A 25,590-nucleotide genomic window follows, 5' to 3' on the forward strand; every position below is an offset into this window, starting at 1 on the left:
GGAAGTGATTGAGCTGTGTGACACGCATGCGCACTAGTCGGATGCCCCTTGATATGTGTGCAGTGAGTTTGTATTAAATAATTGTATTTGTTTTCTATCAAATCTACCACAACAATCTGATCTTGTGAGGACACGGTATGTTGCCATTTAAACTACACTTTAGCAAGCCTGCATTGATCGGATCGCAAGAGTACTGTCAAGCTACTGTAACTAGCTTTAGCTGCAAAAGTAACTCATGCTAGCTTCATGGCCAGCCAACATTAAATTTCTGCCGTTCATAGATCATGCGAACAACTGATTAAATTGTTCGCTGTCATCAGTTGGTGGAAAGAACGACTTAACAGATATAATAAGTCCCAAAACTATGAGATGTAGCGGTAGGTATTAGCCGGGTCCCACCCTTCTAGTCCTACGGCTTGACAGTACTGTTAAGTTGAAGCAGTGTATAGGTTTTCAGCCTCGAGATTACGCTTAACGTTCGCTTTTTGAGTTGCAGCTTTGTTTTAGTTGGTATTGATTTCATTTTTTTAGGCGGACGCTACTTCTGCACAATGTTTTTATGCTATTTGCACAGCTTTTTAAAATTAATCCCCTTATGACTGTGAATACCATACTAGTTTTGCTGTGAAACAAAACAATGTTATCACCATTTAGCTGATTGCCAGTATTCACTGATAACATGAAAAAATGTGTTATTTTCCTTCCAGTGATCGATGACGGCTTGGCTCAGCCATGGCTGCTGTGTCATGGAAAGAGGTTTTGCTTTTGACTGGACTGGTGGTGGGATGTTACTGGAACAGTCTGTCGTGTGGTTTTGTGTTTGATGACGTCTCAGCCATCCTTGACAACAAGGACCTAAGACCCTCGACCCCATTAAGAAATCTTTTCCTTAATGACTTCTGGGGAACTCCCATGGCAGAGGTGCGTTTATTCTGGAAAGGAGACATTCAGCATAATTTATCATTTGCCTAAGAGAATGTGTGCCTGTGTTTGTGTGTCTCGTTAACAGGAGCGTAGTCACAAATCCTATCGGCCTCTGACGGTGCTCACCTTCCGACTCAACTATCTCCTCAGTGAGCTGAGTGCTGCCTCCTACCATATGTTCAACGTCATCCTGCACGCCATCGTGTGCGTGCTATTCCTGAGGGTGTGTCGCTTGTTCCTGGACAGGACGTCCGGCTTGGTTGCGGCGCTGCTCTTTGCCGTGCATCCCATCCACACGGAAGCTGTGAGTGTGTGTTTAAGATTAACTGATGAAGGCAAAGGGCTGGATGGCTCAGTGGGATAGTGCCCTTGTTTAACACATTCAATCCCAGTCATTTTTCAAAAGATGACTCCTTCAGTTACAGGCCATTTTAGATGATTTTGTTTGATTTTTTTAAGGTACACAGAATATTGTGTTGTACGGCTATATAAAGTTGTCATCTTTTTATCTAAACAACTGTACCACAATGTAAACAATACAAAAAAAGGATTGTTTTACAGCAAAATCATTATTTTCATTTTTACAAATATAACACCATGAACTATTTACAATTTCACATGTGGAACACGCTACACTCCATGGTCTTCCACCCCCCCCCCCATTGCTGTAGTGTGTTAATACATGCAAAAGATCCATGATGAGCCCTTAGCAGATCACCTCTTTTTGCCTGTCACGTCAAAAAGCGTAAATGATGTGTAAATACGTTTTTTGGGGTCGGGTTTACACGTCTTTGGTATTGAGTGAGTTAATTTTAACCTCCCTCAATAGCAGCTCAGTAGATAGATAGATAGACTTTCTTTATTGTCATTGCACAATAACACAGCAATGAAATTGCCAACGAAATGTCATTGCCTGGCTCCCGTATAATAATAAATAATAATGTGGAGAATAAATAGATGACATCAGATATGAACAATGAACAGCGTAAACAGTAATTTTTACAAATAATTTAAATAATTTAGAATAAATAATAATAATTTGAAGTTTTGCGTGTGCGTGTGGGCAGGTAGAGAGGGGCTTATTTGGCATTCAGCAGTCTGATAGCCAGGGGGAAGTAGCTGACATCGCCAACTACTGGCCTGGCATGCATATTACACAGTTGTCATTTTTGCTGATTTTCTGCATGTGTTGTTTTGTGTACTTAAATAGTTCCTTAATATATGCAGCTTGGCCTGTAACTGTAACAACCACTTTGAACTCCTGCCTCATCACAAGGTCATGAGGCAAGGTCATTCAATACTTTGCTGAGGGGTGGTCAAAAGGCTGACAGAGGACATAAAACCTGTCATTCAACGTATAAAGAAGGCGGCATGGGTGGATGGGGACTTGAGGGGGGGGTAACCAAATACTTTTGAGTTTGTTGTGAGCTGTTTCATTCTTGGGTTAGTTCACCTCGTGCAATTAGGACGTGTAATTCATCCTGTCCAACATTGCAGGACAGATGACCTGTATAGACAAAAAAATGAAAGTCAATCTTGAGACTCCCTCAATGCGAACAATTTGCCTTACAAATGGGCCTTCAGTTAGTCCAGATCGTCTTATCACTGTCTAGCATCCCTCTCAAAGGATTATTTGTTTCTTGTGGTGAGCAGCCCTAAAAGAGTCCTTGTGTGTCCCGCCATGTTTTGACTCTTATTTTAATCCCTACAAAGAGGCTGAACCAAACAGGAATGCTTTTGTTGTCACACTGCTTGCAACAAGGACAGCTGATTAATACTTACTTAACAAGAACTTAATCAGTTGCCGGTGAATATTCTTGTTTGTCCAGGTTATTATAGTATCCTCAAGCATAGAATTGATCGTGGCTGGTTGGCAGGTTGTCTTAAACCAGGGTTTACCAACTGTTTGAAACCGAGAGCTACTTCTTGGGTAGTGATTGATTTCGAAGGGCTATCAGTTTGCTACACACTTCTGAGTGTAACCAATTCGCTTAATTCATTATAAATATCAACAATGATTTCACAAGAAACCAATGAATATCATAGGGCTGGGCGATATGGATCAAAAATCATATCCCGATATTTTTTCCACAAAGTGACTGCTTGCAAAGATTTATTAAAACAGCCACTGAAATAAAATTATCTTTATATAAATATCAAAAAAGCTCAATATAATGTTAAATCTTCAGTGCAATCATGCTGCACTCAGGGTAGTCTCTGTAGCTGTGTTAGCCGTTCCCAATGACAACAGACGGTAAACACGGTTGATACCGTCTTTATTCAGCAACCTTTATACTGTCTTTTTTTGCTTTTCACTCCCGCTGTGCAGCCTCTACTCCGCCGAATCTCCACTGGAATCTTAGTGTCGCAAAGGGATGCTCAAAGCTAGCAGCTGCTCCCGAGAGTAAACAATGGAGCAAGAAGTAAGCTACAAATGTAACAAGATGAACATCCATAGCTACACACTTGCTTCAGGGGTCCATGTGGCACCAGAAACAATAAGAAAATAATAAATAAAGCACTATTAAACACTAAAAACGCAGCAGAAGATACGGAGCTGCCGCAACTAACTTCCACTCGGGCTGCAGCATCTTGAAACATGAGACCTCTGCATCAAATTCAGTCTAAATCGATATGAATGATATGCTTGTTTTTGCTTTGAAACCATCATCTGTCTTCTCTCTCGTATATGTATATTTTTAATATAACTTGTGATATTACACTTGAGGACCGCGGCAGTTGCACAAATGTGCCACCTTGTTGTTACCAGACAGGCTGCCGTCGCATCTGTTCGTCCGCCTCTCACATGATGTACTTGGAAAGGCCTGTTTTTACATGCGGCGTCACAACGTGTGGGCAGGGGTTTGTGTGTGTGTGTGTGTGTGGCATCATCCTTTACTTCGGCTGTTCAAAGGAAGATATGACTCACACACTATGATTTGACATCAATAGAGACAGCTTGAAAACAATAAAAGTCAAAAAGTATCTTGTTAAGACACAGGTGTTTTGCGTCTACATAAGGGCATATTTCATAAACAGTCGTCCCGCGCTACGTGGCGATTTGAACATCGCTCCCTGATTCTATTGCGTTTTTTCAAACGTTAATTGTTAAATGATCGCTGTTTCACCTGTTGTTAGTCAAAAATATGCATATATAAGAACATTTTCCTGATTTTCCCCAAATTAAACATTTCCAAGCATAAAAATGGCTAAATGGACTAAAATACAAGTACAGTAGAAGCCATTAACACCACAACTTCTGAATGTAGTATTCTGCATTGGTCACTGGGTGTCAGTACTTGTTTGGTGAGACCACCAGCCAAGCACAAGACAAACAGCTTTTATTGCAGGCTTAAATGATCTCACAACAGGCACAATAATAATATAATATCAATAATGATGATCATCATCATAATAAAGTTTACTGTTGTGATCTTATTTTCTCATCTACTCTATTGGGTATGATTTTCGGGGGCAGCAGTCTCAGACTTCCCTTTTCCCGGGAACTTGGTCCAACTCCTCCTGGTTTTCCAAGACCAGTTGAAAGACATAGTCTCTCCAACGTGTCCTGGGTTTTTCCCAAGGCCTTTTACAGTTTGGACGTTCCCTGAAAGCCGACCCAGGGAGACCCCCTGGGGGCATACTGACTAGATGCCTAAGCCACCTTATCTGGCTCCTCTCATTGCGAAGTGAAGCAGCAGTTCTGCTCCCGGGTTTTTCTCCAGATGACCGTGCTTTCCACTTTGTCTCTAGTGGAGAGCCCAGACACCCTACAGAGGAAAACTCATTTTGGCTGTTTATACGTGCAGTTTGATCCTTTTGCACACTACTTACAGCTTAGATGTAATGTGACACACACCTTCCAAAAGGTGCAGCTAACTTCCCAAAGGTCTTGGGAATTATCAAGATGTTTTCTAACAAAACTGAGACAAGCCATAATGTTCTTTTTGTTCAGCAGTGATTTTGGTCTTGCTGCTGTGCAGGCTGTATTTGCCCACCATCTTTCTTATGGTGGAACCATGAACAGTGACTTTAACTGAGGCAAGTGTGACCTGCAGTTCTTTAGATGTTGTTGTGGGGTCTTTTGTGACCTCTTGGATGAGTCACCGCAGAGGTTAATTTTGGTTGACCGGCCACTCCTAGAAAGGTTCAGCACTTTTCAATGTTTTCGTCATTTGTGGATAATGGCTCTCACTGTGGTTTGCTGGAGTCCCAAAGCTTTAGAAATGACTTTATAACCTTTTCAAGTGAACTCAGGTTTGATGTTTTAATGGGAGGGCAATCATATTACATCCATTTTCTATGCCACTTTTTCCCCCATCACTAGGTGACGGGTGTGGTTGGTAGAGCGGAGCTCCTGTCTTCAATCTTCCTCCTTGCTGCTTTTCTGGCCTACACTAAGTCCACAGGTGGTGACCACTCCATTGGTAAGTGTCATGTGCAGGGATGGTTTTTTTCTGATAACCAGTTAGAAAGACCTCAATACCTCTATACACTACCTCATAAAAGTCAGTACACGCATATTTCTCAGATTAATCTGGCTTCTTGCCTAGATCTTAAAACGTGCATGTTATGTTAATTGTAGAGTCTACATTGTCCATAGGTGTGATTGTTGAGAAACACCGATCCACATTTTTTCACATTCAATCGGCTCCAGATATATTAATTTGGATATTTGCAGATACAATTTTGATACTGTACTCTTTGCTTTCATATGCAACAACGCCTTATGAATATCAGGAAACGTAGCTGTCTCCTCCACACAAGCTCTCAGCCTGACACATTTGGTCTTCACAGACAGCTGGACGACACAGAACACTTAACATGGCACATAAAGTCTGACTACATTATCATTATTGTTGATTTTATATGAAGCTGCAATAAACTTCTCTCCTCAGGCAAGTGTGAGACTGTACCTACTCGAAAGATTTGTGTTTTTTCAATGTCCGACTGTTTAGTATGGTCCGTGAACATTGAAGCACAGACGTGGCTTTTCACTATACATTAATTATACTCGTGACAGAACTCAATACCCATACTGGATCAGATTGGCCGCATCCCATATTGTGTCATATGTGTCCTTTTATTGACCAACAAACAGCCTGGGGTGCACTCTCACCCAAATTCAGCTGGGATAGGCTCCCTCTCACCCATGACCCTAATGAGCGTGCAAGCATTTATTTGCCTATTTTTCAACCAGCCCTCTTGAAATCAAGATATTAGCAAGGGAACGTCAAACATTTTCTTCTAAATGCTCAACAGACTGGCAAGAAACATGTCTGCAAGTACACAGTGTTCAGTGTAGTGTCAATGACGGTTCTTATGTTTTGTTTTTTCCAGTTTGGACACCCATCGCTCAGACAGTTCTCTTGGTGGCCGCAGCAACACTGTGCAAAGAGCAGGGCATCACAGTGGTTGGCATCTGCTGCGTCTATGAGGTCTTTGTCGCCCAAGGGGTAAGACTGGAATCTGTTTGTACATTGACAAACGAAATGAGTTAAAAATGAGTTATCGGGTCTCTTACTCCCAGTTCACCTTGCCCATGTTGCTGGACACGCTGCGGCAAGTCGCGCAGGGCAAAGGCGCGTTCCCGTACACTGTCCTCCAAATGCTGCTGAAACTCATCGTCCTCGTCATCAGCACGCTGCTGCTTGTCATCGTCCGCGTCCAGGTCATCCAATCTCAGCTTCCCGTCTTCACCAGGTATGTAGGCAGCTGCATTTAAAACGGAAGAAAGGGGGATGGCACATTCTGATAAAAAAAAAAACACAACACAAAATCAACCAGAAAACAGACAATATATTTGCCTCACAGCTAAGAGACCTGAGTTCAATCCCACCCTCGGCCATCTCTGTGTGGAGTTTGCATGTTCTCCCCGTGCATGCGTGGGCTTTCTCCGGGTACTCCGGTTTCCTCCCACATTCCAAAAACATGCTAGGTTAATTGGCGACTCCAAATTGTCCATAGGTATGAATATGAGTGTGAATGGTTGTTTGTCTATATGTGCCAGGGTGTACCCCGCCTCTCGCCCGAAGACAGCTGGGATAGGCTCCAGCACCCCCGCAACCCTCGTGAGGATAAGCGGCAGAAAATGAATGAATGAACGAATATTTGCAGACGGTAGCGGTCATGCCAATGCAACAGGTGGTGCTGTAACTCCTAGTTGTATGAGATCATTCTAACAAATGTACTATGTAGTCAATGGAAAGCATTCACTCTGGTTAGTTTGTTTATATAAAAAAAAAGGCATAAAAACATAGAAAATATGTGCGCTAATAAAATAATATCTGTAGTTTTTCTCACCACAGCAGCTGCAGCTCATCTGCTCCAAAGGAAAGAGACATGAGCGAGCCAAAGGGCAGCGGACTACATAACCATTTGAATATGTCAGGATTACATGATTACATAAACAAGGGGGTTCTTGATTGATGCAGGTTATGCAATGCTTTATGTAATGCATTTTTATTTATGTTATGCATGTATAATATCTTCCCATGGTCCGTTGCTTCTCAGAGATGATTGATGTTGCCAACATGTTTGACCGTATTTTTACTTGAAAGTTAATTGTACCCACAAACCAGAAGTTGAAAGGTCAAATCCCACAGCAACATGGTAAAAAAGTGTCTTGTAATCCTCTTACATTTCATCTATTGTGTGCATATTATCTGTGTTGTTTATTTGAATCAGTTCTTCTGCAAGACATCAGTTTGTCGATTTTACTGATAAAATTCCACTACAATTAGCCGATAGGTTCAAAGCCCATAATCCGCCAGATGTCTCCAGATTGTCGTGAGACAATTCCTGGGATAAGAGGACAAGCCATAACACGGGAATAAAGAGGGTGGAATTAGCGTGGCGGTAGATGCCAAAACATGTCCTTTGTCACATTTCAAAGTACTTTACTGACATTGTCAGACTCCTATGGTTGTCGTTGTACTTTCATTTAGATGGTGGAGTAAAAGGGCTATAATTTCAACATTCCTAAATGTTTTGGAAGTGTAAAAAAATGAAGTACTATTTTGTGCAAATGTAGCGTTTCACTGAAATTGATCTCGTTGATCTTTGATAAAAGTTTGCTACACCAGATTAGAAGGAAACATTTTTAGACATTCAGATTGTATAAATTTGTGAACTGTGCTCGTTCCAGCATTCCTAGTGGCCTTGGTTAGTCACTTGTTTCCCTGCGGACCACATCAACACACCATGGCTCCACTTAACCTCCTGCGGGCTGAGACCCATGACTGACTGGTCTGATTCAATTAATTCCTTTACTTCTGCTCCAACTGCATGACAAGCATTGCCGCGTATCACACAAATAGAACAACTGTTTCAGTAAGCACGTAGCAACTCTTTCTTCTTTGTTTTTGCCCATTTTGAGGTTTAGGTTCTGTAGTAAAGAACCTTTTGAAAGGAAACAAGTCTTTAAAGTCGCACAAAAGTATGGTTGTCTTGCAGACATTAAGAATGAAAATGTGACTTCAAACATTGCTTGTGCAGTTAAAGGTTTTATATTGGATACAGTTTCCAATCCTGGAAGTGATTATTTGTATTATTTCCTATGGGGAAAAAAATGGAAGTTGTCCACATGGATTGTTTTGGACTTTCACTGTTTTAATGTGTTTGGCAATCATAACGAATAGTTAAGTCCATTAAAAAAAAAAATTGTTCTGGTTGTGTTGCAGATTTGACAACCCCGCAGCCGTCAGCCCTACCCCCACTAGACAGCTAACTTTCAACTACCTACTTCCTGTCAATGCCTGGCTGCTGCTCAACCCCTCAGAGCTGTGCTGCGACTGGACCATGGGCACCATCCCTTTAGTGGAGTCTGCCTTGGACCGACGCAACCTGGCCACCTTGGTTTTCTATGTCTTTTTAGGCCTGCTGGCGTATCGCAGCATCACCTGCAGGCACAGCTCCGCCAAGACTGTCATCATGGTGAGTCAGCCCACCACTGTTGTTTGCAAATGCTCCAATATAACAGCACCAAATTGAGTGAATAGTCAATGGAAAAATGTGTTTTAGACCTTTGCCAGCCTTTTAGGGACACAAAGGTGCCTCTACAAGCGATGCTGGCACTGACATTACCAGGTCTTTACCAAGCATGCAATTAAATGAAATGTACATACACTGTTTAAAAACAAACAAACACACACATTTTCTCAGTATCTGAAATTAAATCTGACTAAACCATTCAATTTTTATATTAGTTATCATAATGAAAAATTATGCTAATTTTCACATGATAACTCGCACAGAAAGATTTCTAGATCTTTCAGAATCTGCACCTATCCCAGTTGTATTTCATTGGATTTCTAAAATGGATTTAAAAAAATGTCTCTCTTTTAATTCATTCCACCAACGCCCGCCTCCAGGCACGCCCACTCTGCTGTGATTGGTCACTCTCCCGAGCACTCTCAAGTACTTCCGGATTACTGCCAAAGCCCAGTTCCTAATTTTGTTGGTATAGGATAGGGGTTGGCAACCTCCACCCACAATCTGTGTGTGTCGGCAATACACAATTTTTGTTGTGACTCCCTTTGCAATGTTCAAATATTTTTTTTACACGCAATGCAAATTTTTGTAATTAGTTTAAAAAAAAAAAAAACACTTCTGCCTGACTCTTTTGGCAAGTCAGCTTTCCTGAAAGACACTTTAGCTCCTTGCTAAATCCTTGACAAAGTGGGAGTGGGGGTGGTGGTCCCAAATCCGCACTGAGGCTCTACTTGCCATTGGCTCATCCCTGATGATAATCAATAAATCAATTAACCGCACAATAAATAAAAAAATTGATGATTTAGCTGACCCGTTGCTAGTCTCTTTTCCGTTTGTTTAATTAATGACTTTTCCATGTATTTCAAAGCTCTTGACATTCCAATGTGACGATGTTAAATATTAAGTTTATTGCTTTTCATACGGTGGACTCACGTTATTATGCCAAAAATGATCATTACATTAAAGAAAAACAGTTCTCAAAGTATTGTTGAAACTAATATTATTTATCATCAATTTGTAGGACAATTGTCATCCAGAAAAATGTGAAGAGTGACAGGCTTCGCTACACCTCAAACACTTGTAAACTTGAGAACACCATCCCAACTGTGAAGTGTGGGGGTGGCAGCATCATGTTGTGGGGCTGTTTTGCTGCAGGAGAATCCGGTGCACTTCATAAAATAGATCACAAAGAAAGAAAATTATGTGTATAAATATTGAAGCAACCCCGCCTCTCGCCCAAAAGACAGCTGGGATAGGCTCCAGCACCCCCCCGCGACTCTCGTAAGGAAAAAAGGGTAGAAAATGAATGAATATTGAAGCAACATCTCAAGCCATCAGCCAGGAAGTTGAAGATGGGTCACAAATGCATCTTCCAAATAGACAATGATCCTAAGAATATCACCAAAATAGTCACAACGTGTCTTTAGGGCAACAATGTCAGTGATTTTGAGTGGCCATCACAAAGATCAGATCTCAATCACAAATGATTGATGATCTGCATAAAATGAGCGTTGCAAACTATGCGTGTTGCATTTTTCCCTGCGCCACACTATTAATATTATTTGATGAATGTTGACAACCTTAACTTGCTGAGAGCAATGTAATTCCTGCCCTTGGTTTTTATCACAATGTTAATTCTCCACCTAAGCCGAAACTACATACTAGGTCATTTAAATGTTTACTTTTAGAAATCCAAAAGATGGGAGATCACGCATAAAAAAAACAAGTTGGCGCAAATGAATTAATGTATGTTATGCAACAGGCTCTTATGAAAGGAGAACACAAATAAAGTGTGTAATGAGTATGACCCATCTCTTGGTGTTTACTCTGGCCCACAAAGGAGCGTTTTGGAGAAACGTTGCACAACATTTAAATATCACATCAGCAGACCCACAGCATTATTGCTGCCTCACATCACAGCCAAAATAGACCAGCTAAATTTATTTGTCTGGATGAATTAAAGGGTTATTAAGGGTAAAAATAAAATTGCATTAAAAAAAGAACAAGCTGACATGTTAGTCAATGACAACACAACAGAACACAAAATGCAGTTTTTAAGTGAAACTTTTTATTATTAAAGGAGAAAAAGATATCCAAACCTACAAAGCCCCCTAAACCTAATAACTAGTTGGGCCACCCTTAGCAGCAACAACTTTGTGACACAGGGTTGGGTTGTCATTTTCACATATTTACATTTGTTTGATGATCTGAAACATTTAAATGGGATAAACACACACCCGGTTGCCAACATTGTGTGTGCATCGTGTAATTCCTCCTCCTTGCTGCAGCTAACTGCTGCACATCACTGTGGCTGGCATGCCCTCTATACAATATATACACTACGATATGTAAATATATATATATATTTTTAATATATACAAATTCAGCGCTGTGATTCATTCGCTCACAGTGTGTCTTTCTGTGCTGCCTGCTGCTTGTACCTGCGGCTCCGCTTTGAAGGAGACGAAACGCAAAAAGAAACTGATATCCTATCATGAATACATACCACACCCCCAATAATAAAGCACTATTGTCTTTGCTTTCCAGGCCTTGTCTCTGATCGTCCTTCCCTTCATTCCTGCTTCCAACCTCTTTTTCCCTGTGGGATTCGTGGTGGCAGAGAGAGTTCTTTATGTTCCCAGCATGGGCTTCTGTGTGCTTGTAGCACACGGATTCAAGATCGCCTTGCATAAAGGGTGAGGGTGGAAAAAAAACAAAAAAAACATTGCAGCACGCTATCGCACTCCCACGAATGACTCGCACACATCCTGTCAAGAGATTTGTCATTGGAGGAGAGAGCCTGAAATGTAACTCAAGCTATGAAAAATGTATTGCAAACCTCATTAGTGGAGCTCATCTAGTCAAAGTGATGGATGTACACTGCACGATTCAATCATTAGGCTTTCAATGGGAGGTCCTCATGACATCCTGTACCAGCCAGGATCCTCCCGCGTGTGTGTGCATTAATGTGTGTATGAACATTTAGGTAAAATCCAAAAATAATCACAGCATAACCATCTTCAGTGATCTTTACACCGGTGAGGCCCAGGTGCAGCAAACAAGTGTCACACACTTCCATTAATGGCGTCACACAGGCATTACGGAAAGTTTGTGAATGACCTTGAGTTTCTACCCTGTATGTGATTGAGAAATTGTAAAATTGTTCTTCTTATTTAGGCACGAAAGTTAAACTAGCGACTAGACTTTGTGAAAACTCTCCGTTAAGTAAGAGTTAGGAAAAATGTTTTTCTTAGAAAGTAAGAGGTCAGCTGAAAAGAATAGATAATTGATTTAACGGAACAATTCTAATTTGTTTTGAAGATATCTGAAGAAGATTGCCTGGTTGATGTTAGGAGTTCTGTTAACCATGCATGCAGTGAAGACCTTCAACAGGAATTGGGACTGGGAGTCAGAATATACTTTGTTCACATCTGCTCTGAAGGTAAGATAGAAGGATGATGACATGACCTTTGAGAAGTATTGATGGTGTCCCGATGTTAAGCAAAAGTGTGAATCTACAGGTGAACAAGAACAACGCAAAGCTGTGGAACAATGTCGGACATGCACTGGAGAACCAAAACAATTACGCCAGAGCGCTGCGCTATTTTCTGCAGGCCACCTTTGTGCAGCCAGGTCAGAAACCGAAAGCAACTCGCCAACAGTTTATTTTGACATTGATATCAAATTTAGGGTATTGTCTGAGCCAAGGCAGTAAGCATAAAGCAATCTTTCACAGTGTCTTTAACAATTTGGCCTCTTTTACCGCAACCTTTCAATCTTTGGCCGGAACGTAGATCCAAGAATTCCTTGAAGGATGTGCCAAAAAAGAAAGCCCACATGGAAAGCATATACTGAGACTAGCTGTCATCACGTGTAATAGTATATTACTGGCTTTCATGTGATTGATGATGTGTTGCAGGTGGCAGCCGAGTTATTTTATCTCTTGTACAATCTCTTGGCAGATGATATCGGTGCACACATGAACGTTGGAAGAACCTACAAGAACCTGAACAAGTCCAAAGAGGCAGAAGATGCTTACTTAGTTGCCAAGTCACTCATGCCACAGGTAAGCTCACGAGTCACGCAGCCGTATGCAGGGAAAGACCAAGTCGGGCACGTTTATTCCTGTTTTATCACTTTCATGAGTTAGTTTTACCGCCAGCTGGATCACTGTGTGTGTCTTCTCGCCAACATGCCGGCAGGTCATTCCTGGTAAGAAGTACGCCACACGCGTGGCCCCTAACCATCTCAACGTGTACATCAACTTGGCCAACCTGATCCGTGCCAATGAATCCCGACTGGAAGAAGCCGATCAACTGTATCGACAAGCCATCAGCATGAGGCCGGACTTCAAGCAGGCGTACATCAGCAGGTAAGTCCATGCTTACTGTGCTTTGATAAGCCTTTTTTCAGGGTTGCTCGTCTGAATAGAACAATTGTCAGAATGCTAAGTCGTAATAACAGAGCCATGGTTCTTTCTGTTACACAGCTGTTCCAATCTTCTGTGGAGAGCAGTGTATTTACCTCAACTCTACTTGAGCAAATTGTACAGTCAGAAAAGACTTAAAAAACACAAAAATCACTGCCTGTCAACCTCAGATGTAACATTTTGGCCTTGCTGCAACCCCACTTATAGCCATGCCTCATGTAATCTTCAAGTACGTTCATTCTCATGCTTCTGTGACACATGATGGTAGCAAGCGTGAGAAAAATGCTGCCATGCCTGTATGAAAGGCCACAAGAAAGAGTTACAGAAGTGATGCTTTTGGTACGTTGCCAGTAAATTGTTTCCTGCCAGTTCTATGCATGAATTACCGTATGTGTGATTTGGCATCAGGGGGGAACTGCTGCTGAAGATGAACAAGCTCACGGACGCGAGGGACGCGTACCTGCGTGCTCTGGAACTGGACCGCTCCAATGCCGACCTGTGGTATAACCTGGCCATCGTCAACATCGAGATGAAGGAGCCCTCAGAGGCTTTGAAGAACTTTGACCACGCCCTGCAGCTCAGTCCACGACACAAACTGGCACTCTTCAACTCAGCCCTCCTCATGCAGGAGTCAGGTAAGCTGTAAAATGTCCCCCATTATCCAGTAGGAGGCATTACACACCAGCTATTAGTGACGCAGTAATGCCATTAGGGTGGAACGACTGGAATGAACCCTGCGTGTACCTGCAATTCTCTCCTCTCGCTTCATTAACACAGTAACAAAAAACATTTAACAAGGCATTTAAACGCTCTCAATGGCACTGCTTTTGTAAACTTTGCTGTTGCCTCGGCACATTCCTCCCGAACACTGAACTAATCCAGTTGTAAACAAGTGAACGCAGCTTCATTGAGGCTGCTTATATCACTATTGAATTTTATGTGCGCTTGTGCAAACAGCAGCAACAAAGAGCTAGGTCATTAAGAGAAATAGTCGCTCGTTTCCTGTTCCCTCACCTGCGTGCCTTTTTTTTCATTACTGAGTCATCAATCACAGTCTGTCACACTCACCTTATTTACTCCAAAATATATTGCCATTGTTTCATTATCTTACAGTCTTCTGTCGCTTACATATAAACTATATATACAGTATAGACATGCGCATGCACACTCGTCACATGGACACTTGTCATAGGATTGTCAGTGCATGCATGTTCCAGTATGCACTAAGTGGCCTTTTGTTAAGGCACTCTCATTCAAATGACAAGTCAGATGACAAATGAAGTTCAACAAAAGGTCGCCCGGGTGCTTGTTGTCAGAAGCATAAGAGCGGCACACTCATTGAAGCTCTCTGCAAAGCAACTTTTTCACACTTTTAACACTCCCTCGTTTCACACTGTGTGCACTGTGATGAGTGTATTTCTGAGAATGAATGTTACTACCGAACAACTGCAGTCAATCCTCGAAACTGAATATTTCAGAAAGCACCACCACGTTGCACGTTGCATTATTTGCAAGAAAACCTTGGATGCTTCTGTAATGGCTTGGCAATATCTTATTCATTTGCAGCCAATCCGAGGTAGGTTGATAGAGACGCTAAGTTGTTTGAAGTCTGACATCTTAGCTGTGTGTTTTAGTTATTATCTCATAATATATTTAATTGATTGATTTTATTTTCAAAATACAGGAAGCATGACTGTTCATACGGCAGCGAAGTCTTACTCATGAAGGACAAATATTATATAAAAAGTGAAAATGAGAACAACTTTACTTTTATCCCTGTGGTTTTCCTGCACAATGGAAGGGACGTTGCAAGGGAGGGAGAGACAGGCTTATTGGGAGGAGGAAGTCTCAATAATAATAAATAATAAAGACCACCAAACTGATTTATTATCACATTCTTTTTCATAGGAGCAGATCCTTTCAAATGTTCAGAGGTACCACATTTGTACTTGATGATGAATGGCGGCGTTGAAGTGGCTTGCACCTAGCATGCCACCAATGTTGACTGGCATTTTTCGAATGTTTTCATATTTTTAGATGTCACTTTTTCCTTTTCTTTAACATGCTGCAATTAGAAGAGGGTGAAAGATGCATGCCTATTTTATATACAGTATTAATCATTTCTGGGAGTACGTTGCAACTACGGAACGTAAGACAAGAACCACTTGAATGCTGAAAGTGTGCAATCTGCTTCTGTGCGGCATGTACAAACAGCAGATGAAATGGCAGCAACAAGCACACACTTCTCTATGTAACGCTCCTGAGGAACACACCTTAAAAAGTCACACAGCCAATCTCGGTTTCACCAACCATCCGCCGTCATGACTTTGTGTATTTGTACTTCCTGTGGCAGGTGAGCCCAAGTTCTGGCCTGAGGCCAACCGTCGTTTTCTGACCTATGTGGAGGAGGAGCCTTACGACGCTAACGGCTACTTCAACCTGGGCATGTTAGCCATGGACGCCAATGAAAACGCAGCGGCCGAGCGCTGGATGCACAAAGCCATCTCTCTGCAGGCGGGCTTCCGGTCTGCCCTCTTCAACCTTGCCTTGCTTTACTCGCAGTCCAAACGTGAACTGGATGCACTTCCTGTGCTGGATGAGCTGCTGCGCCACCATCCCGAGCATGTTAAGGGCCTCATCCTGAAGGGCGACATTCTCATGAACCACAAGAAGGACACGCGCGGGGCCAAAGCCTGCTTTGAACGCATCCTGCAGATGGATCCCACCAACGTGCAGGGAAAACACAACCTGTGCGTGGTCTACTTCGAGGAGCGCGACCTGCTCCGAGCCGAACGCTGCCTGGAGGAGACGCTGGCCCTGGCGCCCAACGAGGAGTATGTCCGCCGCCACCTGAACATCGTCAGAGGCAAGATGGCGGCTATGAGCGTGGCTGGACATCCGCTCACCCCTACCACGGAGGGAGCAGCGGAAGGGGAGAAGCCCCCGCTAGCAGAGGCGGAGAAGGAAAGGCGGAGTCCAGATGCAGCCAGTGGCAGCGAGAAGAATGTTAGGAAATCCGCGTCAGAAAGCCATATGGGTGTGGACCAGTCAGAGCTGGACGCAAGGCAGTCTGAGAAACGGACTCAAGCCAAGTCCACTAATGAGATTAACGAGATCGAGCAGAAGCGTGCGGCTGCTTTGAAGAGGCTTGAGGAGATTGAGCGCATTTTAAGCGGAGATTGACGCAACTCTTCTTTTAGATTTAGCCGCAACTATTTTTATACGGAACTTTTTTTTTTTTTTAAGTAAATCATGTATTACTAAACATTTCAATTTCAACGCCAGGAAGGGAAAGGCCTCAAAAAGCACAAATGAGTTGATGATTTTAACATTGAGCACAAAGAGTCATTGTTTATCACTGGATGTTATTTTGTACCAAGACCCACTTTCTCTGCTGTTTTCTTCAAGGTACACACACACACACACACACACACACACTACTGAGGACAATTCAAGGAAACGATGATGATGAAGGCCTTCTCCAAAAGAGCAAAACATCCTCCTCACGGCCGGCCTCTTGTAGTGTCCACTAATCACAATTGATCTCCTGCTGCACTTCCTGCTTCTGCATGGGCCACTTCCTGTTGGCCACTTAATGTCATTGTGATTCCATTCAGAGGCCGTCACCCCTCCCCTATTGTCATGTTATCATGTTCAACACACAAAACCTGCACGCTCGCCCTCGTCATGTGATCACCACCCTTCATTCTGGCGTTTTCAGCCACTTTCAGACCACTCATGGACCACTGCAGTGTTAAAAGCCACCCCCGCCCCCCCTCACAGTGCAATACCTGTGTGGTGATGATGCAGCAGTTTAGTGCAACACTGGTTCCTAAATGGGCGCTTTGCTATGCATTTTTGTGTTTACTTTGACCCCTGAAAATGTACATAAATGAACATGTAATCCATTATTATTTATTATTATTTTGTATGTTCTGCAAACTGTGACTCTCGTGTACAATCACTGTCAGTGTTCAACTAGAAGGTACACCTTTATCACTTTTTTTGCCTGCCGAGTGACTTTTTTTATTTGGGAGCTTTTTTTATACAATGTGATGATAGTGGTGGGGATGCAGATTGTTAAATAAAGTGAGAGGACAACTCAACTGGTAATGATTTGTGTGGTTTTGGCAGGAAGTCCAATGGAAGTCTAATACTGTTCTGACTGTGACTAAGTAGTAGTACAGTAAAAAAAAAAAAAAAAGGGGGGAGACACGCCCGCCAACAGGAAAGGAGCCCGCCCATGGCTGGAGGCACCGTCCCCGCACGCCACCACCCAAATCCAGGAAGCAGAGCCTGCCCCAGGCCACCTCAAGCCCGATCACGTATGTATGTACTTGTAAGGGGGGAGGAATAATGAAAATCAATAAATAATTAAAACAAATAAATAAAAACAGCTCACGTACTACACACCTCTGGTAATGTTTTCAATCATCACAATAAGGCAAAATACTGTAAGTATTACATGTTATCAATGTACTCATGCATGATCACAGCATGTATATAAAACGATGTGAGAGTTTTTTTTAGAGGACTTCCTAGTCAAAATAGCTGTGACCCAATTACATGCATTGTTAGCTAGCTCATATTAACTTGTTTTCTTGCGTTATAATGCATAGAAAAGTGAAAGAAATATGTGTTCCTGTTTCACATCAGGATTGTGAATGATGTTGACTGTACTGAACATCAATGTCATCACTTGTCATCGCTGGTGCCCATCTGTGATGACATGACAATAAAAAAACACTCTTGGTGCATGTGCTGCCAAATAAAAATGTACAGTTCCAATTAGTTTATGTCCAAGTTGTGTTTATGGAGAGGAGATGTTGGAGAGGGTCAATGTTTGTGCCGTGTGACAGTCTACAACAAGTATGAGGATTCCCATTAAATACTGTAGAACACAATGTATCAATGTGAACGGTTTGGTGTTCCTGTCCAGTAGATATTGGTCATGTCTGGTGTGTGCTCGTGCACAAATAGTGAGGACTAATTCATCCTCTTTGAAGCCTCTTTTCATTCCGTCACAACATTGCAACATTCCACATTGTCTGCGCTAGCCGCAGGTGGTCTCACGTCACTCAGCGTCCTCTCCCAGCACGTCAGACCACCAAGATTTATGAAAGGAACACCCTCCCTCCACAATATGCAAATTTTGGAATTCAGAACATCTTTGTCATTCTTCATGACCCAAGAAGTTGTTTGGCAATTATCCTTAAGACAAACACAAATTAGATGTTTTACTGAAAGAAACTCGAAGTTCATTTAAAATGAGACGTCGTGTGGATGCTGGTTGTGTTGGCCTGTCAATCCAAGGTTGCAAGGTTGTCTGGCTCCACAAAATAAAAGTTGATTGACTGATTTAGTGTTGAGCCTGAAGCTGTTGACAGGAAAAAGTAGCCGCTGGAAAACATGGTAATGGTAATGGTTTATTTCATTTGAACATGCATCAGATTACAATTGAGTGCATCCCATAATCAGTTCACAGTTCCACATGTCCAAAAGGAGTAGGAAGAAGCAAAGCTTATTAAAGCCTACCTCTCCATCTGCTACTTTTACAATCAGTAACTTTAATCAGTAAACATTTGTTCACTTCCTGCTTTCCATAATACAGTTTTTTTAATAAAGTTTTTTTTGTTTGTTTGTTTGTTTGTTTTTTTTAATTTTTAAATTTTTTGTCCCGTACCAAAGTACAAGGTGATATGACCATCCAATGACATAATGGGTACCATAGTAAGTGTCAATATAGTGATATATATAGCACATCATGACTGGTTCAAGACTCTTCATCCTTGTATTTAGCAAACATCAACTGCTTGTATTGTTTCTTGAATTGGTTCATCGTTGTGCATTGTTTGAGGTCCTTACTCAATCCATTCCATAGTTTGATTCCACATACTGAAATGCTATGGCTTTTTAACATAGTGTTTCAAATGTAGTTCTTCTGTAGAGAAGTATTGGATGACATTTTTAGGCAATTGGTTGTTTTTAGCCTTATGCATTATTTTAGCTGTTTGAAGATTAACTATATCAGCAAGTTTAAGTATTTGTGATTTTAGAAATAAGGAGTTAGTAAGTTCTCTGTAGGCGGCATTATGAATTATCCTTACTGACCTTTTTTGCAGTACATTTAGCGAGTGAAGATTGTTTTTATAGTTATTACCCCATATTTCCACACAATAAGTAAGATATGGTAGAGCCAGAGATCAATAAAGAGTGTGGAGTGATTTCTGATTGAGAACAAATTTTGCTTTGTTCAATACTGAAATATTTCTGGCCACCTTATGTTGTATATTTGTAATATGAGGTTTCCAGTTCATATTTTCATCTATTGTGATCCCCAGAAATTTATTTTCGTTCAGCCTTTCAATGTCCACACCGTCTATTTGTATTTGTTGGCACGTGTCCTTTCTGCTGTCACCAAACAGCATGATTTTAGTTTTACTTAGGTTCAAGGACAATCTATTATCATCAAACCATCTTTTTAGTGTGACCATTTCTTCTCTGACCTTTCTAATAATTTCGTCTGTACTCCCTCCAGAACAAAAAGCAGTGGTATCATCCGCAAATAATACCAGCTTTAAGTCTTTCGTTACTTTGGAGATATCATTGATGGACAAGTTGAACAATTTGGCCCCAGTATTGACCTCTGGGGAACTCTGCACGTAATATATGAACTTGCAGATGTGTATTCTCCTCGCTGTACATATTGCTTCCTGTCAGCTAAGTAGCTTTTGACCCAGTTCAGAACTAATCCACTTATTCCGTACCTTTCTAATTTAGTTATTAGGATGTCATGTCATGATTGATTGTATCAAAGGCTTTTGTCAGATCCAGGAATACTGCGGCTACACACCTCCTCTGATCTATAGCGTTAGTAATTTCCTCCGTAATTTTAATCAGTGGCATGGAGGTAGAAATGTTAGCTCTGTATCCATACTGACTTTCTGATAGTAATTTGTTTGCATTAATAAATGTATCCGGCCTATTGTTGAATAGCTTCTCCATAATTTTGGAGAATTGTGGTATTAAGGAGACTAGTCGATAGTTTGTAAATTGGTGTTTATTACCATTTTTAAAAATTGGAACAACCTTTGCTGTTTGTTTATGGAGCTGACATGTTTTTAAGCTCACAGTTGTGATGTTTCATCTTGTTCATCTTGTTTCTTTAGGTTAGTTGTTCTCAGTTATTTTCTTTCATGCCCCTACTGGGGGACAGAAATATTTTGGATGGATATTATGGATATTTGGGACAACCATAAACCATAAAACAAGGACAAGCCCAATGCTCACTTTTGATGGTGTGCACAGCCTGGCCAAAAAAAGGTTGAACGACATTTTGTTTAGGTTTGATTACGGCAAGTGTTTGCATTTCCACAAGCTTCACATTTATTTTTGTCCAAGTTTGTGTTAATTTTTGTCCAATATCTCATATTGATACATTGTCTTACTTAAATCCTTGCGTGATTCCAAATATTGGAAAATTAAACAAATGTTTTGGGTGTGGAGGTCTGCTTCAGTCTGTTGCCTAGCAACCAGAGCAATCATAAATGATGTCTGCTGTCGTTTGCATTTGTTTGCTGGACTGAGACCTTGCGACCCAAGTGACGCTGGCGTCAACACAAACACTTTAGGTTGTTCAGCCTTGGTGACCCCTGACCCCAACTCTTTGAAAGACAGCTTCACCACATGGCTGCCCGGCTCTTTCCAAACCCAAGTGGGAAATGCCTCACTGCAGTGCAAAAAGCAGGAAGTGCTGCACAACAGCACTTTGTAGTCCTTTAAATGACTTCCTGATCAACTTCACCAAGTCCAGGGCCCCGTTTCAAGAAGCAGGTTCAACCAACTCTGGAGTCTAACCCTGAACTCTGAGTTGATCTACTCTGAGACAGGAAACTCTGACTTACGGGTTTCAGAACAGGTGATTTCAATTGGTTCAATCAACACAGAGTTTGTTCACTCTGAGTTAAGCGCGTGCACCACGACTTTAAAAAGCCCTGATCAATGGAGCCCCGTTCCCTCGATTCACCATGGCAACGAGTGAGAAGAAAAGATCGTCGTATTTCAGTCCTCTGGAACTGGATATATTAATGCGGTCATACGGCAAATTTGAAAGCGTTTTTAAAAAGAAAAGCAACATTGAAAGCGTTTTTAAAAAGAAAAGCAACACGGCTGCAGCAGCGAAAGAACGCGAGTCGGCGTGGGAGAAGATTACTGCTCGAGTCAATGCGTAAGTTTAAATTTATTATATACATTTATGTAATCACAATAATATTAGGCTACAGATGCAAACAAGTAGAATGGTGTTACAGCTACAATTTATGTCATCCCACCGGCGAAAAAAGAACGTGGAAGCAGCTGAAGATGAAATATAAAAACATTGTTCAAACAGGTAAACCCTCAGCATAACAGTCAGGGTGCCTCTTTTTAATCATGTTTACCACTAAATATCATTCAGCAGCTGTTTCAGTGTGCATTATCTCCAACATAATATTGTTTTCACACACATAAATGTCCTCGCCTGTTTCAGTTAAATCAGACATATGAAAAGCAACATCTAACTTCTACTCAGCCAACAGAAAGCGGGCATCTGCCCGCAAAACTGGCGGAGGACCACCCCCACCACGTCTGACCGAGGCAGAGGAGCTGGCCATGAGTCAGACTGTCGGGAGGCCAGTCGCAGAGGGGATCCCTGGAGGAACCTCATCCTCGGACATGGTTACACAGGAGCCACCAGCCTTGATAAGATGCAATAGGCCTAGGCCTCAAACTTCTTTTGGGCCTATAGTTCAATGTTAATTTCCCTTTCATGTGTTTTTCTTTTGTCTCAACAGATTCTGAAGGCGTACTTGGTCTAGTGCAGGGGTCAGCAACCCGCGGCTCCAGAGCCGCATATGGCTCTCCAGCCTCTTTGTTGCGGCTCCCTTTGCAATGCTTGAATATTTTTTAGCACCCGTGTGGTGAAAATGCACGTCTTTGTTATGAGTTTACAAAAATCCAACTTTGTGTGAGACCATGAATGCATCCTGACTGAGTTCTGACTGGTGACTGAATGAGCAGACAGGATGCTATCCAGTTCTCTCTGACAGGTTAACATGATGGGAAATGAGTAATACTTTGAGTTATTTGAGTTATTAATTATTAATTATTATTAATGAGTTATTTGACGATTCTAAAAAATAAATTAGAGCTCATTTAAAAACAAAAGTTTATCTCCAGTACTAGCAAGAGTAGTCCAACTCGACTTTTTTTTTTTATCTGAACTACTTTGACACCCCCAAATTCCCTCCAATGTTGTTTTAAACATACAACGTTTTGCGGCTCCAGGCTATTTTTCTTTAGTGGACAAGTGGGTGAAATGGCTCTTTTCATAGTAAAGGTTGCCGACCCCTGGTCTAGTGGATCCATGTGCCACTTTAACTGTAAGTAGCCAATAGTCCAGAGATGATGCCATATTTAAAGTATAGCGTAGTGAAACACAACACTCTAAACAGGATGATGAAGATGATGGGACCACAATGTCTGCTGCCTTCTCTGTGGTGTCTGAGAGGGAGCCTGAGAGGCCTACAGAGGTAAAATCTTGATGTTACTGATTTCCTCTCCATTCACATGTGTTTACATGCTTTTGTGGATTATAGTGACTTTTAGCCTACACTGAAGTATTAACGGATTCTTATCCATTTTAGCAGAGCATGGCTGGGCAGCAGGAAGAGGGTCCCTCAACCTCCACAGCACAGATTGACACAGTGAGATACGTATTCAGTAAATTCCAGAGGTTAATTCAGTGGAATTCATGTGCAACTGTATAATGTCATCCTTATGCGTTCCCAGCTACCACTAAAAGAAATCTACAAAGTGCATTTATTAAAAACAGTACAAAAAACAGAAAAAGAAATGGTGCTGCTGGACCGCCAGATAACTAAAACGGATCTGGAAATTGAATTATTAAAACACAAGTTAGAGGTGGGTGCATGGTCATAGGTGAATTGTGTTGATGATTGTAACAATTAAAAAGTAAGAAACCATTTTTTTTTCTTATTTGTAGGAAATAAAGAAGACCAAATAAAAAAAATTTTGTCTTTCTGTTTATTTTACTGCTGTTGGTGATGGTGATTATGAAAAACAGGTCCATACAGCAATGTTTTGATTTTTTTGGGTTGAAAAAAAGCAATGTCCACACCGTGCCGGATTACTAAATAGTTGCATCCAGACAGGAATGATGGAACGGGAACGCTGTGTGCTGAATGCGTGTTATGAGTGAAAAGGATGTAATACAGACAGGCACACTTATGTGTGGCGATGTGAATGGAACCTCATGACACACCAAACCATAGAAGAAGAAAAAAAACACAGATCCAGATGTTGACATAAAAATTTGATACATTATGAGAGTTTTAAGAGTAGTGTAGCGGTTGTGTGTGTTTTTGCTGTAGCTGTGTTAGATATCACACCAAAGACTAGGCAGACCCAGACAGGAAGTGGAGCAGGGCAGGGCAGGGCAGTAAGGAGTGGAGACAAACCAGGCTGCTGTAGATGTGACGTCATCAAGCCATTAGTTCTAATGGACCATAAGTGCTTCAGTCCCTGTGGGTCCAAGAAGACGGACTTCGTAGACCACCACAACACAGCGATGCATTTACTAGCACAAATTTCCCCACTGAGGGACGAATAAAGGCATATCTTAGCGTCGCCAAAAGCACTAGTAACATACACAAATACTTTAATTACTAAATGAACCAATCTTGAACATGGCAGACATTGCTTGGTGATATAGTTCCAAGTTGCACCAGCAGAGGAAGAAGGCCATTGGATGACTAACATACATTTTTCTTAATATTGGACATTTTTGGAACATGCAGTAGACATTGTTTTTAGATGATTTTCATTCCGTCTCCGTTTAGTTCTCAAACCCAGACCCAGTGCCTGAAACAGGGTCCTTAAGGCCAAATCTTTGGGAATATCCCAACTGGCTTTGGTAAAGTTGGTCAACACCCTGTCAGTCCATGTCAGTCAATCTGTCAGTCAAAAGTTAGCTCTGTCAACTATTCAAGACTAAATCCTTAAAACCCCGTCAGGCAAATCCTCTGAGGTCGTCTCAGAGATATGATCTTCTCCAAGATGCAATGCTTCATAGCTTCGGGCGTGGACACTTAACTGGTTCCAGGTGTTTAATTGTTGGTCCCTGATTTGCTTCTCGGTGACCTGCTCTGCTAATGACAGGCTTCAAATTGGCCAATGTGATGTCAACTGTCATTGTTCTGTTGGGTCCACTTCCAGTTGTCCCTCTTTTATTGCAGTTAATTGGTGCCAGACCCAACTGCGATAGGGGAATTCTGCAAAGTACAAGTCAATATTTATTATTAATTAATTAACTTAATATTTTCATAGAAAAGGGTTTTTTAAACCAATATTTGAGCCCTTTATACATAAAATAAAACCCCTACAGTCACCTTTACACTCCTATTATTTGTTTACACCACATTGCTCATGCACAGGTTACAGGATCACTGCTGGAACACAAGAAACGTCCACGCTTATTATGCTTTTTCCACTTTTCTGACCTATAAATGTAGTTAGAATGTTGTATTCTCGTGTTAAACGATGCCAAAGTTTCAGATAATGAGGTTTGCGCGTTTGGAAGTGAGAACTAAAAGACGTTTGGGATGACTTAAAATGCTTAGTTTGAAAAGGCGTGGTAAAATCGTTCCTTTGTGATGTCACAGAGGGACAGACTTCCTGATATGCCACTCCCACGCAGAATGGGAGGAGAACCAGACTACACTACAGGTGACCAGAATGCTACATAAGACTTGTATTTCAATATTTTTGACCAATAATGGGCCACAGTAAACCACAACAAAACGACCATTGAACTCTAATTAACCCAAAAACCCTAATTCATTTCTGAAAAACTGCAACAAACTGAGGGACGACTGTAGTGTTTTTGTTTACAGCCACAATTTTAAATTAATGTCATCACGCTTTCTGATTGTAATCACCAAGTATTGCATTGGTATTTCCCATTCATTCAAAGTTGAATTAATTATTTAAGGCACTGATGTCATAAAGGTTCACAACCCCGTTTTTAGACAACAGACTTTATCCTGCATGCATCAATGCTAACCCTAGTTTAAAACCATAATGCCAGGTAAATTCCAATTTAAAACCCAACTTCATTTTGATACCCTAACCCTGCATTGAAGTTTGAAACGTCTTAAAAAGCTTCATAGCAGCCCCAGCCTTATGGA

At 41.5% G+C, this 25,590-nt stretch overlaps 1 protein-coding gene across 4 annotated transcripts in view; it reads left to right on the top strand.

Moving 5' to 3' along the window:
• Positions 1–18,133, top strand: part of tmtc3 (transmembrane O-mannosyltransferase targeting cadherins 3) — a 45,659-nt gene extending 27,526 nt beyond the window's left edge. For 2 of the 4 annotated variants that reach the window (XM_058074633.1, XM_058074632.1), the window contains exons 3-15: positions 708–921; positions 1,010–1,228; positions 5,252–5,351; positions 6,265–6,380; positions 6,455–6,627; positions 8,607–8,859; positions 11,464–11,612; positions 12,238–12,358; positions 12,438–12,549; positions 12,879–12,982; positions 13,119–13,288; positions 13,754–13,980; positions 15,699–18,133. In XM_058074633.1, coding sequence (XP_057930616.1) covers positions 733–921; positions 1,010–1,228; positions 5,252–5,351; positions 6,265–6,380; positions 6,455–6,627; positions 8,607–8,859; positions 11,464–11,612; positions 12,238–12,358; positions 12,438–12,549; positions 12,879–12,982; positions 13,119–13,288; positions 13,754–13,980; positions 15,699–16,528 — 2,763 coding nt within the window. In that variant the 5' untranslated portion in view covers positions 708–732 and the 3' untranslated portion in view covers positions 16,529–18,133. Of the gene's footprint in view, positions 1–12; positions 136–707; positions 922–1,009; positions 1,229–5,251; positions 5,352–6,264; positions 6,381–6,454; positions 6,628–8,606; positions 8,860–11,463; positions 11,613–12,237; positions 12,359–12,437; positions 12,550–12,878; positions 12,983–13,118; positions 13,289–13,753; positions 13,981–15,698 lie in introns of those variants that run through there. The other 2 variants (XM_058074635.1, XM_058074631.1) reach the window with 2 other exon arrangements.
• The last annotated feature ends 7,457 nt before the right edge of the window (positions 18,134–25,590 follow it).

Source organism: Doryrhamphus excisus, chromosome 6 (assembly GCF_030265055.1).
Source record: "Doryrhamphus excisus isolate RoL2022-K1 chromosome 6, RoL_Dexc_1.0, whole genome shotgun sequence".
Classification (NCBI taxonomy): domain Eukaryota; kingdom Metazoa; phylum Chordata; class Actinopteri; order Syngnathiformes; family Syngnathidae; genus Doryrhamphus; species Doryrhamphus excisus.